This window comes from Mytilus californianus, unplaced genomic scaffold (assembly GCF_021869535.1).
Source record: "Mytilus californianus isolate M0D057914Y unplaced genomic scaffold, xbMytCali1.0.p SCAF_4, whole genome shotgun sequence".
In the NCBI taxonomy this organism is placed as follows: Eukaryota; Metazoa; Mollusca; class Bivalvia; order Mytilida; family Mytilidae; genus Mytilus; species Mytilus californianus.
In genome coordinates, this window is record NW_026262690.1 from 35,580,186 (window position 1) to 35,593,418 (window position 13,233).

Sequence of the window (13,233 nt, forward strand, 5' to 3'; positions counted from 1 at the left end):
GTATAAGAAAAACAGACCAAAACACAAAAACTTAACTATAACCACTGATCCATGACAATGAGGTCAAGGTCAGATGACAACTGCCAGTTGGACATGTACACCTTACAATCATTCCATACACCAAATATAGTAGACCTATTGCATACAGTATAAGAAAAACAGACCAAAACACAAAAACTTAACTATAACCCCTGAACCATGAAAATGAGGTCAAGGTCAGATGACACCTGCCAGTTGGACATGTACGCCTTACAGTCCTTCCATACACCCAATATACTAGACCTATTGCTTATAGTATCTGAGATATGGACTTGACCACCAAAACTTAACCTTGTTCACTGATCCATGAAATGAGGTCGAGGTAAAGTGAAAACTGTCTGACGGGCAAGGGTCCGGAAACGGTCATATTTGCCAGTCATGTCCTAAGATGAAACTATTTGTCCTAAACGAGTAATTGGGATTTAGGACAAATTTTATTTTTTTACAGAAGTAATTTCGGTCATTTCATTGACTCAATGTTTGAAATCGGATTTCTTAATCGCCATTTTGCACTTGTGATCACTTGTTTTTGTTTATAAATCCTTTCCTGTAATAAAACTGCCACTACAATAGTTTGATAATCCTGAGGGCCCTCCTAATATCTATATCAATGCCTCCTGGAAACATTGGCTAATGATCGCTAATCACTTTTTACCTGTGGTTTTAATTCACACCTGACAGTGATCACAAGATCAGAATAATATCTTTAAAACATTAAAGTTCCCTGACAAGTGTATTCATTATTTATTTACTTTTCATCAAAGACAGTCATCAATTCTGATTTAAAAATTAAATCTAAATTTACGAAGAAAAAAGTTTTTTTTCATGAGTAACACATGTGCTTTATTTACTATGTAATACGCATGCGTGAAATTGTCTTCAGCAAATTTAATATTTAATCGTAAAATCATTTAAATGCAAATTGATTTCATGCTTAATTAAACGAGTGCAACTATTATCTGTTATATTCAAACATTTTTAAAGGTAATAAAATAAAAAAGCCATAAAAAGCCGGTGATTTCCTGTCAATTTGATAAACAAAACAAATCCCGGAAATGAATCAGGAATTATTCGTACTTTAAAATATCGCAAACTTCCGGTTTTAACTTTTGTCAAATCGAAAGAAACGTAAGCAATGTCTGAGAAATTAACCATTTTGAGTCAGAGCTCCAGATAAGCTGCGTATTTGCGTGATCACGCAATAAAAATAATTAAAAACCCAATGCAATTGCCCATTGCAGGGTTCAATAACCCAATTAATTCAAAGGAAAACCCAATTAAATGCCAAAAACATGGGTTCTTAACGCTTTTATTCACTATCGTTTGCGTTATTTACCCTTACTTGATTACAGTCGTCGCGTAAATCTATTTTTATAATATTTATAATTGGAAATGTCCTTTCGTTCTAAAAATAGAGCCCTGCATCAAGTAGCTGTAATGGGTCCCTGTTGGAATTTTCCGTTGCTCAAAAGGTACACATGTTTATGAAAACATTTCGATCTTCTTGGCGTTTATCCAATTAGCGTGTGACATGCTTAGCATGGGGTCCTGGCTCACTGCACGACGAAGTATTAGATTGGGTCAGGATGCTAGGCTAGTGATGTCATATTTTTTCGAATTGCTCGGGATTTATCATAACATACAATGAAATAAAAACAAAAGTAAATGTCCGGTAAAAATATTGAATAGATTATAGAACATGTAGAAGCATTTTTTCGGCTTCTTTTTGATAGCTGAGGGAAAGTTATGATGATAACAAGACTCAGCTAGTGATTTTAGGAAGCGGCCATTGAACGCACGGGCGTGTTTGCGTACCATAACGAGAACATTGCTAGAGCGATAAACACAGGGTTCCGTCAAAAACGAAATCAGTTGGAAAAAGTGAAAGGCCAAATCAATTATGACATGATATGTAGTTTGAAAGCATCGGAAACCAAAAGTTCTGATAAGGGACAATTTAACCCAGATTTATCTAAATTGAATTAAACGAAAACAGTTTATATATTATTTTTTTCATTTTAGTTGATGAGTGAAAACACATATCCGTTTTTTACGTCAATGCAGCTTGACACTTTCTTTGTTTTGGTCTAATTGTTCTAGATGCTTAAGATAGTTGTCTTATTTGCAAGTGAAGTATAACATTGTCATTTATTTACTTGATGTTGCAGAATTATTTGTAAATTTAAGTTGAATGTGGTCTCCGTCATTATAAACCACCCTATAAACCTCAAGGTTTTGGGGTATATCTTAAATCTGGAAACTACTTTTTATTTTTATTAAAAAGTAGATCTGGCAAATAGGTGAAAGGACTGGCAAAACTTTCTTACAGCACCTACATTTCACATATATTACACAAAAATCTAAACACTTAGCAACGCACCTACCCCAACTCTAATTAAACTGTAGGGTGATCATATGGGATCTAGAAAGGCAATTAGTTCCTGTCCAACTAGTGACACCAGCTGCAGTTTACATAAGTTTTGAGAAAATACAAAACTGACAGAACGTTTAAAACGGGACACAAATTAAATGTACAATTGCTCGTCAGTGAATAAACCAAATAAAACAGCTAGCACATATTCTACAAAGAAAGAAACACATTTAAGATGGAAACACATCTGGGGTTGATATAATGTGATTATAACATGCCTAAATATTCAATATTGTGTTGATGAAAAAACCCAATACATTAAGGAGCTTGGTGGTGAAAAACCCAATTTGATATTTGCTTGAGGGGTGAATTGGAATTGATAATGCAATTAAAAAACTTTATCACCCAATTACATAAAAAAAATGGTGGGTAAAAACCCCAATTTGTGAATTTTTATCTGGAGCTCTGTCGAGTCATTAAAATCATTTCAATTTTAGACTGTTGCCTTCCCTAAACTGTCCTTCATGGTAATGGTAAGACATTAACTTAGTAAATGCGATGAAACAGCAATACAAGTTCGTCATGTTCGTTGATGCTATGAATATAGTCAAGTTGATATCGACAATTTGAAAAGGGGCACCAACTTTTCAAACATCTCAAAATGACCGAAATTGTCTGGAAAAATTTCCGGATCCTTGCTGACGGGCATGAGGACCTTGCAAGGTACCTACATACCAACTATAGTTATCCTATTACTTATAATATGAGACAATTTAACATTACAAAAAATCTTAACTTTTTTTTCAAGTAGTCACTGAACCATGAAAATGAGGTCAAGGACATTGGACATGTGACTGACGGAAACTTCATAACATGACGCATCCAGATCTTCCACCTTCTAAAATATAAAGCTTTTATGAAGTTAGCTAACGCCGCCGCTGGATCACTATCCCTATGTCGAGCTTTCTGCGACAAAAGTCGCAGGCTCGACAAAAATGATAATAAATGTGAGAAAAAAATATTGTAATATTACAATTAATTTAGAAAAAAGTACCCCCCACCCACCTCTAGAAAAAAAAAAAACAATGATTGTCGTCTTGTTGAAAGCAAGGAGATCTTCAAGATTTATGAGTGAAATAACTGCCTACTTGGATCTTTTGACATACATCCTTCTTTTTGTCAAGCTTGCAGCTTGCGACATTAATTTCGCGTAAGCGAGACTTGGCGATCCTAGATTCCGTCGTCAGCATTTAGGTTCAGTCTGTGGTTAAAGTTTTGTTTAACATCAAAATCTTTGTCAAACATAATGAAATTCAATGATATATGAATGTTGAAACTGTTTTGTTCGATATTGCGCAGGACTTTTCACTTGTTTGTTCAAAATGCAACAGTCCGAGTCAAGATATTGTATAGCTTATTAGTGGGTGTGGCTTTTTTGCTAAGAGTTTAATTCCATACGACGACATGTAGCTGTTTGTTTTTATGGGAATTTTTTTTTTATTATGGGTTGAACAAGGAACGTATTTACTGTTCCAAGGTTAAACGATCAAACTTTTTATACAATATGGAAAACATAACATTTATGAATCCATGGTTATATTTTATTGAATACTTCGCATAATATCATTCATGATATCGACTTTGTGTTATGACCAGCAACAACTTTTCAAAAAAGCTCCGTTTTACATGACAATCATATGGGTTAAATTGTTTATCTATATCCACCTGACACATGCCAAAGAGAATAAATTATGTATAGTGTCACCGTTGAATGTAAAAGCAGAAATTTTCGTGGAGGATTTAATTTCGTTTATTTCGTGGAAAGAATATATCCACGAAATTAAAACCCCCACAAAATTTGACCTACATATAGTATCACTTCCATTTAATGGAAACCTCGAAATTAAATCCCCATGAAATTTTATATAGAGACAAAACCACGAAATTTTAACCCCACGAAAATTAATGTTTCTACAGTACTGTTTGGCAATTAATGCCATTACGTCAGCATGTATCAGGTAATAATACTGAATCTCCAAAGATGATATTTCTGCACATAAACTTCCTCAAAGTTCTTGAAAGCTTCCAGGGACTTGTAGGCCCTCGTTCCTTCTTTATCAAACATTTCGTTTTGGTTATTTGCAAGGTAAATTTCAAGTTTCCTTCAAATCTCTTTCCCAATTTTCTCCCGTAATTTTCAAACACTAGGTCTCGAAGTTCTTCACAATATTTTATTTACTTTATTAAACATAAACATAAACCAAAAAACAGATGACACTCAATGACTTCACAGGTAAACGGGAAATAGGCGGGTGTCCTTAACATCGAATATTGATTTGTACCAAATGACTTTCCCCCCAGTTCATCCAAAAAACCATTCTGTACATTCATTTTCTGTTTCAAATCACATCTATGTTATAAATCTATGTTGTTTCCTTATAAAAAGCACAAATAATTTCCACAACTTAGAATGCAGAAGCTAGGATTGGGGGAATAGATCTAAAGATCTAAAGATGGCTAACCAAAAAAGTGGACTATACTACTTTCTACCGTAGAAATTATTTTGGCATGTTAAAAAGTTAAATCATATCTTTTCAATTTTGTGTGATTTAACTGTCCAATTTAATTAGAAATGTTCTTTTTTTCATGTAGAAAAATAAACTACAATATAAGCAAACTAGCATTCCTAATCTGTAAGAGTTTAAATGAGATTCTTCAAACTTTACCTTTACAATAAACTAACAGATGGATTAATACATCAATAAGTGACAATTGTACAAAGATGCCATCTTGTGATAAATAAAGTCCTGGAAAATTGATTTCTTTGTATATCAATATGTAAATGTCTACAAGCAAATACATTGCAGTAATCTGATACCTGATTCTAACATGTCCAGCTGGGATATTTGACCCTGTATTTTATAGACAGTCCCTGAAGTTGTAACCAAGGTTCTTTTGTCTATGATGTAATCTATAGCAGTGCTATGCCAGTATTCTTCTGTACCACTGTAAAAAAGTACAATAAATTAAAAAAAAAAACAATTGTTAAGAAATCTATTGAGGGCCTTGACACCTTCAAATTAACACGATGATAATAAAACAGTAAATTTCTGTTTAAAGAGTCAATATCGGTGTCAGAAGATAGGTTATCTTACACAGATTTCAAAATATATAGGTTGTAGTTCATTCTATGAAATAAGGGAGACAATCAGCTACTTCAAGTTAAAAATGTTTCCAGTGTAAAATGATAGCCTCCTTTTCTATACAGGTTTCTATGTACTTTTGCTTGAAATAAGAGAGATAATTTACTTCTTAAGGTTAACATTTGATAGTTTCATTCTGATGCCAAAAATTTATGATTTTTATGAATTTTTACATCAAATTAGTGCAAACATGACTACTTCAAGTTTACACAAGATCACCTCAGGTGTAAAAGGTCATATGTTTCCTAAAAAAACTTAATGCATGACTTTTTCATGTGCCAACCAATAAAAATAGATTTAAAAATTTCATGGCAAATACTTTCTATAACTGTCAACAGATTGGTTTCAACCTTATGTAGCACCTTTGACTATGATGTCAATTTGACGGTCATAAAAAAAGGACATTAATTCAAAAGACCATAGGTCTCCATTATTTATGGTTTATGAATGAGATCACCATACAGCAGCATATTAACTGTAAATATCATTTGATACAAAAAATAGTGTTTAGTAGTTATTGAACCAAGAAAATAAAAAATAGTGTTTAGTAGTTATTGAACCAAGAAAATAAAAAATAGTGTTTAGTATTTATTGAACCAAGAAAATAAAAAATAGTGTTTAGTAGTTATTGAACCAAGAAAATAAAAAATAGTGTTTAGTAGTTATTGAACCAAGAAAATAAAAAACAGTGTTTAGTAGTTATTGAACCAAGAAAATAAAAAATAGTGTTTAGTAGTTATTGAACCAAGAAAATAAAAAATAGTGTTTAGTAGTTATTGAACCAAGAAAATAAAAAATAGTGTTTAGTATTTATTGAACCAAGAAAATAAAAAATAGTGTTTAGTAGTTATTGAACCAAGAAAATAAAAAATAGTGTTTAGTAGTTATTGAACCAAGAAAATAAAAAACAGTGTTTAGTAGTTATTGAACCAAGAAAATAAAAAATAGTGTTTAGTAGTTATTGAACCAAGAAAATAAAAAATAGTGTTTAGTAGTTATTGAACCAAGAAAATAAAAAATAGTGTTTAGTAGTTATTGAACCAAGAAAATAAGTTCAAGGACCAAAGGCACATGCCAGGCGAAAACTTCATAATTAAACGTAGACAAGTAAATATAAGGCAACAGTAAACTAGATATTGGTTATCCAGCTCTTCTTCCTTTATATGAAATGAGAACCTTTATACAAAAAGCTTACGATATCCCTGCTGAAGGATTAGCATTCCTATGTCATGCATTCTAAGACATTTGATGCAAGCAAGACAAAAATGGTGTTGAAAACAAAATGTCTGGCTGGCTTAAATTCTTTTTGAAACTCGAATGAAGTTTAGGGCATTTTGATCTATACCTCTTTTTACCATCAACACAAATATCTGATGTTCCTATAGGTCTAATAATCCAGTCTGTCAGGACATTTTCACTTGAAATCCTGTCTGTTGATTCTTGTTGATGATCAGTCTTGTTAGGAATCTTATCATCAAGTACAATATCATTTACTGCTTCAGCTTCTACTCTTTCTCCTGAAAAAATATAAAAATCTTTAAAAAACACCATTTAATTAATGAGGTACAATAACATGTAGATCAAATGAAGTCTGTTTACAATCTGACAACAGAAGTCCCTCCATTATAAGACAGCCCTTTGCTGCAGAGGAAAAGTGGCCTCTCCTTTTGGGATATCTTGTAATGGTTTCTATCGACACAATGCTATTGTCTTATGTGTGATTACCCCATATACTACTGAATTAATATTTATATATGTACTGTGTTTGCTTTTGTAAATTAAAATTGATTAACAATATGATTATTTGTTTTTTTAAATTGAGATTTTTTTACAATTCATTTCTTTTTACATTAGACAGTAAATCATGCACATCATCTACGCTCACTTAAGCTGACATAAACATGGCTTTTACCTATAACATTTGACCACTTATTTGGATGTTTTTCTATCTAGCATTCATAAACCTTTTTATTTAAGTCCGGTTAAAGGCATCATTTTGCCTATACAATTTTTTAATAACCTTCACCTTTTCTTTTAAAGTTAAAACTTCTCATTTCTTTGTTGATGACTTTTTTCAAAATTGTTTACAACTGACATTAACAACCACACACAACATCAGGTTAATTTGTAGGACGAGCTGTAAATAAATTACAGTGTCCTAGCTGGCCCAAAATAGAGGGCACAGCTCCTCTATGTACATAAAAGTAATGAGAAAACTATAAACAGAGTTCAAATAAAGAGGATATAAACAACTATAGGTCACCATATGGCCTTGAACAATGAGAAAAACCCATACCATGTATTTAATAAACAGACTTCAGTAAAAAAAAATTAAACAAAATAAAAACTGAATAAATTTTTACCATAGAAAAATAGGGTTTGATTGTCAGTTGGCATTTTTTATTTCTTTTTTAGCAAGACTTATATATATATAGTCATATCACAATAACATTCTGTATTTCAATATGCAAGTCAATTTTGGCCAAGAAGACTTCAAAAATATAAATGAATCAAAAGTAAATCAACAAAAATACCAAACTCCAAGGAAAATTCAAAACAGAAAGTCCCTTAACAATCAACAAAATGAAAAGCTCAAACACATCAAATGAATGGAAAACAACTGTCATATTCCTGACTTAGTACAGGCATTTCTTATGTAGAAAATGGTGGATTAAATCTGGTTTTAAAGCTAGCTAAACCTCTCACTTGTATGACAGTTGCATAAAATTCCATTATATTGACAACAATGTGTGAACAAAACAAACAGACATAATAGGTAAAAATGTCAAAAATAGGGGTACAGCATTCAACATTGTGCTATAATCTCAATTGCAATCACTATAAAAAAAAACCAAATATGTCAACAAAGAAAAACAAAATGGCATATAGACAAAGCACATACGCAACATTGAAACACAAGCATACAAAAAATGACAACAACACAATGGCGGGATGTACAAGTACCGAGCCATGTCTAAAGGATATGACCAAAAATGGACCAAACGGTAAACATTAATAATTTACAAAGACAAATAAAAGAACACTATAACACGTAATTAAGATGATAAACAACATCAGTACCTAGAATCTATATATCAAGACCATCATGTATTATTTGTGAAGTTGATACGGAATATTTATCAACAAGGTCTTGGTATTTTCTGATGCCATGTTTGTAAAAATACTACAGTAAAGTCAGTACTGGTCTGGTAACAATACAAATATTTTTGTTAAGCCTTACTTTTATATGTACAATCACTACCCTGTATTAAAATGATCAAACTTACCATCAAGTGTTTTTTGTGTCTCATCAACAAATTTCACCTTATCAAAGTACTCTGAGATTTTGGCTTTCCATTGAAGTGGGAAACCTTTAATAAAGACTTTCACAACATCATCAGTAATACCTACAAGTAAATAAAATCTTATTAAATGTTTTAATATTCCAAAGTTAATTTTAGTTTGTACTATATCCATGATATATGAAAAATACTTTTTGTAAATGAAAAAGATTTTTTCAAATTTTTAATAAAAGGATTTATTTCAAACAAAACAAGTGAATCTGTGAGCTACTGCTCACTAATGATACCCCCACCCGCTACAAGTATAAGGTAAACAGGAAGTTGTTGAGTGATGAATCTGAAAACGCATCACACGGTATAGCTGACTCATATAAACCCTGAAACCAAATTTCAGAAATCCTTGTAATGTAGTTCCTGAGAAAGGTGTGACGAAATATATTCATGGGATGGATGGACGGACTGATGGATGGACTGACGGACAGACAGAGGTAAAACAGTATACCCCCACTTTTTTAAAACGGGGGTATAATAAGAGTGATGTGATATGTAAGGTACATGTATATACCAAGTTTTTAACATGTGGATATTTTGCAATATATCTTTGTTTAACAAAAAATGTTTTGAAAATCTGCATTCCAAACTTTTGGTCCTGAGTGTACCTGATGAAGGTTAATACAGAAACATGTGGCGTGCACATGGAATTCATACCATACGTTTTTTACTACAACTTTGTCAGTCATAGAGCATACCATCCACCTGTTAGCCAGTGCTTTGATATTGGCATGAATTAAATATTACATTATGTCAGTAAATATTTAGTTTGCAAAACTATGTAATTGTGCTTAAACTTAAGTTACACCTCCCTAAGGCATAGTTGACCTTATACAGTATTGACCAGTCTGTTTAGGTTGCTTTTCTTTTTTAGGATCTCTATTGTTTTAATTTCACTGATTTTTCTCTCCATTTTTCCATCAATCACAAAAACTGCTTTTATGTATGTGACAAACAAAAATCAATATTAATACCAATTTTACAGTAGAAAAAAGATGTAAATTAAAGATGGTGAATAAATATACCTGCATCCAAAGCATCAAGTTTTTCAATATTCCCAATCAATCTATACTTTGATCCATTTAATGTTCTCACTACATTCTTCTTAATACGGGTTGTCACGATACTACTTTGAAAAAACTGATCATCATTTGGACTGAAAATAAAATAAATCTGTAAGATACATGATGCCTAGTCATATTATAACTATCTGTAATGTTATGCTAAATTGCCTGAGTGTGATGTCCAGTCATATTTTAAGTATCTGTAATGTGATGCTAAATTGCCTGAATGTGATGCCCAGTCATATTGTATGTATCTTTAATGTGATTCCCAGTCATATTTTATGTATCTGTAATGTGATGCTAAATTGCTGGAATGTGTTGCTATCTGAAATGATTTTCTTAAAGATTGTGATGCTATAATTTCTGGATACAAGATAGAGTTTCAAAATTCTCTGTTCACAAGGATGCTATATGAAGTTAGTGGGAAGAACACTTACAAAAATGTACCCTGTACAACAATTGTTTTTTTTGTTATCTAGACATGACTTACTTCTTTTTCCCTTCAACACAGATCCCTTTAACTTCAGGGATAGGTTTGATGATCCAGCTATAAAGTTTGTATATGGAAGTGTCCAGTTCTTCATCATCCTTACATATCTGTAAACCATGGTCCTGCATTATATCATTCCGATTCGTAACTCTTTCAAATGGTGCCTCTTGTATAGAGTCCTCTTGACGATTCATTGCCCCTACATGTGTTACCTCCTTCCTAGTCTGAATATTCACTTCTATAGGATAACCATAATCATTTGAACTGGCGTTTGAACTTGATTCAGGATCTTGGTTTTCCTGGTTTTCAATAGAAATGCTTTCTAATTCTTTACTTGGGGATGAAAGTTTTATCTTTTTAAATATAGCTGCAGCTGACATAGAAGCTCTGGCAGAATTTCTTACTGACCTGTCTGTTAAGTCTTCACTGTGAGATTCAGAAGTCTGAACTGAATTGTTATGAGAAAAACTAACACTACTTTTATGGGCTACCCCATCCACTTCATCAAGTCTGTTTTGTTTATTTTTGTCTTGAATGTCACTACGAAATGTATTGTTCTGCCAGGATATTCTACTATTGTTACTTATATCTCCATCAAAATTGTCTTTAGGGCCATTCACTTGTATGTAGCAACTTTCAGTGTTGGATATTTGTACAGCATTGCCTTGTCTAGGTAAATCAAGATTTGTTGGGTAATTTGGTTTATTTAAACTCTGTTCATGAAAACTTTTTGAGGTATAAATAGCTGGAGGGGATTTAAAAGAATTTTGTGACTTCAACTGATTAAAGATCTGACTTTTCTGTACATGTATTGATCCTCCCTGTGTTGAAGCATTAACACTGATTCCTGATGAATTCAAAAAAAGATTCTGAAAAATAGATACATCAGTAACAATATAAACTGTATCATGGCCTCTATTACTGTACATACAACACTCTTTACTTTCATGTACCTTAGTTTAAGGTTAATTAGGGATTTTCTTTTAAAAATCACAAGTAGAATAATGTTTACCATTAATTTCATGGTTTTTTTTTATAAAATCATGAAAGATAGTTTAAAATATATGCTTTGTTTCTGATCACATGTAAAAACTATTTCTTTATAAAACTTATAATCTGACAAGAAATCAAAGCACAAATTACAATAATAAAATTGAGAATGGAAATGGGGAATATGTCAAAGAGACAACAACCCTACCAAAGAGCAGATAACAGCCGAAGGCCACCAATGGGTCTTCAACGCAACGAGAAAATCCCGCACCCAGAGGTGGTCCTCAGCTGTCCACTAAATAAAATTGTGTACTGGTTCAGTGAAAATGGACGTCACACTAAACTCCAAAACATAAAGGAACTAAAATTAAAAAAACATACAAGACTAACAAAGGCCAGAGGCTCCTGACTTGGGACAGGCGCAAAAATGCGGCGGGGTTAAACATGTTTTGTGAGATAACAACCCTCCCCCTATACCTCTAGCCAATGTAGAATAAAGAAACACATAGCAATACGCACAGTAAAACTCAGTTTAAAAGAAGTCTGAGTCCGATGTCAGAAAAGGTAACAAAAGAAACTAAGCAAAATGACAATGATACATAAATTAACAAAGGACTACTAGCAGTTACTGACATGCCAGCTCCAAACCTCAATTAAACTGATTGAAAGATTATGTCTTCATCATATGAAAATCAGGTACAAACCCCTCCCGTTAGGGGTTTAGCATCATACCATCATAAAATATATGAGAAGAACATAACCTGTATCATCCCAACAACTGGTTTTAGAATAAATGTGTTTATTTCCGATGCAAAGACCCTATGAGTCAATCAATATTGATACCAAATTATGCAATCCTTAATGACCTGACAACAGTATCGTAACTATATCCCTTCCGAATAAGTCTGTTTAAAGGTTTGGTTAGCTTTTGAGGTGAATGCCGACATTTCTGTGCTTTGTAAAGAATATTACCATAAAATATTGGATGTGAAATACCTGAACGTATAAGATGTCTGCATGTTGATTTATATTTACAAATGATGTCCTTGTACCGATGATAAAATTTAGTAAATGTTTTGACTAGTTTGTGATATCGAAAACCCTGGTGTAATAATTTTTCAGTAATACAGAGATTTCTTTCGTTGAAATCAAATACGTTGTTACATACACGAGCGAATCGAACAAGTTGAGATATATAAACACCATAAGATGGTGACAAGGGAACGTCACCATCTAATAAAAATAAAATTAAGAATGGAAATGGGGAATATGTCAAAGAGACAACAACAAAAAAAAATGGATAATTAACAATAGGAATTAAAAATCATCTCTTTTATCATAAATTTTGGCATTCAGCTTCTCGTTAAAGATATAGATATCAAGATCCAGGAAAGGGCAGTGTTCATTGTAAGTATTAGCTTTATTTAAAGTCAGTTCGGTAGGATAAATCTCTTTAGTGTACATACTGAAGTCGTCATTACTGAGAGCCAATATATCATCTAAATATCTAAAAGTGTTATTAAATTTTTGAATCAGATGTTGTTTCGATGGGTCTTTGCTGATTTTAGTCATAAATTGTAACTCATAACAATACAGAAACAGGTCCGCAATAAGTGGTGCACAGTTAGTTCCTATGGGAATTCCGATAACCTGACGATATACAGAATCTCCATAGCGAACAAAAATGTTATCTAGTAAATATTCAAGGGGAGTTATGGTATCA

At 32.4% G+C, this 13,233-nt stretch overlaps 1 protein-coding gene across 1 annotated transcript in view; it reads right to left on the reverse strand.

Moving 5' to 3' along the window:
• LOC127698218 (mis18-binding protein 1-like) overlaps positions 1 to 11,377 on the reverse strand; it is a 38,161-nt gene extending 26,784 nt beyond the window's left edge. Inside the window, exons 1-5 of the mRNA XM_052201572.1 lie at positions 10,521 to 11,377; positions 9,992 to 10,122; positions 8,901 to 9,020; positions 6,959 to 7,130; positions 5,289 to 5,416 (exon numbers count right to left, since the gene is read on the reverse strand). Coding sequence (XP_052057532.1) covers positions 5,289 to 5,416; positions 6,959 to 7,130; positions 8,901 to 9,020; positions 9,992 to 10,122; positions 10,521 to 10,900 — 931 coding nt within the window. The 5' untranslated portion in view covers positions 10,901 to 11,377. The remainder of the gene's footprint in view (positions 1 to 5,288; positions 5,417 to 6,958; positions 7,131 to 8,900; positions 9,021 to 9,991; positions 10,123 to 10,520) is intronic.
• Between the last annotated feature and the right edge of the window lie 1,856 nt (positions 11,378 to 13,233).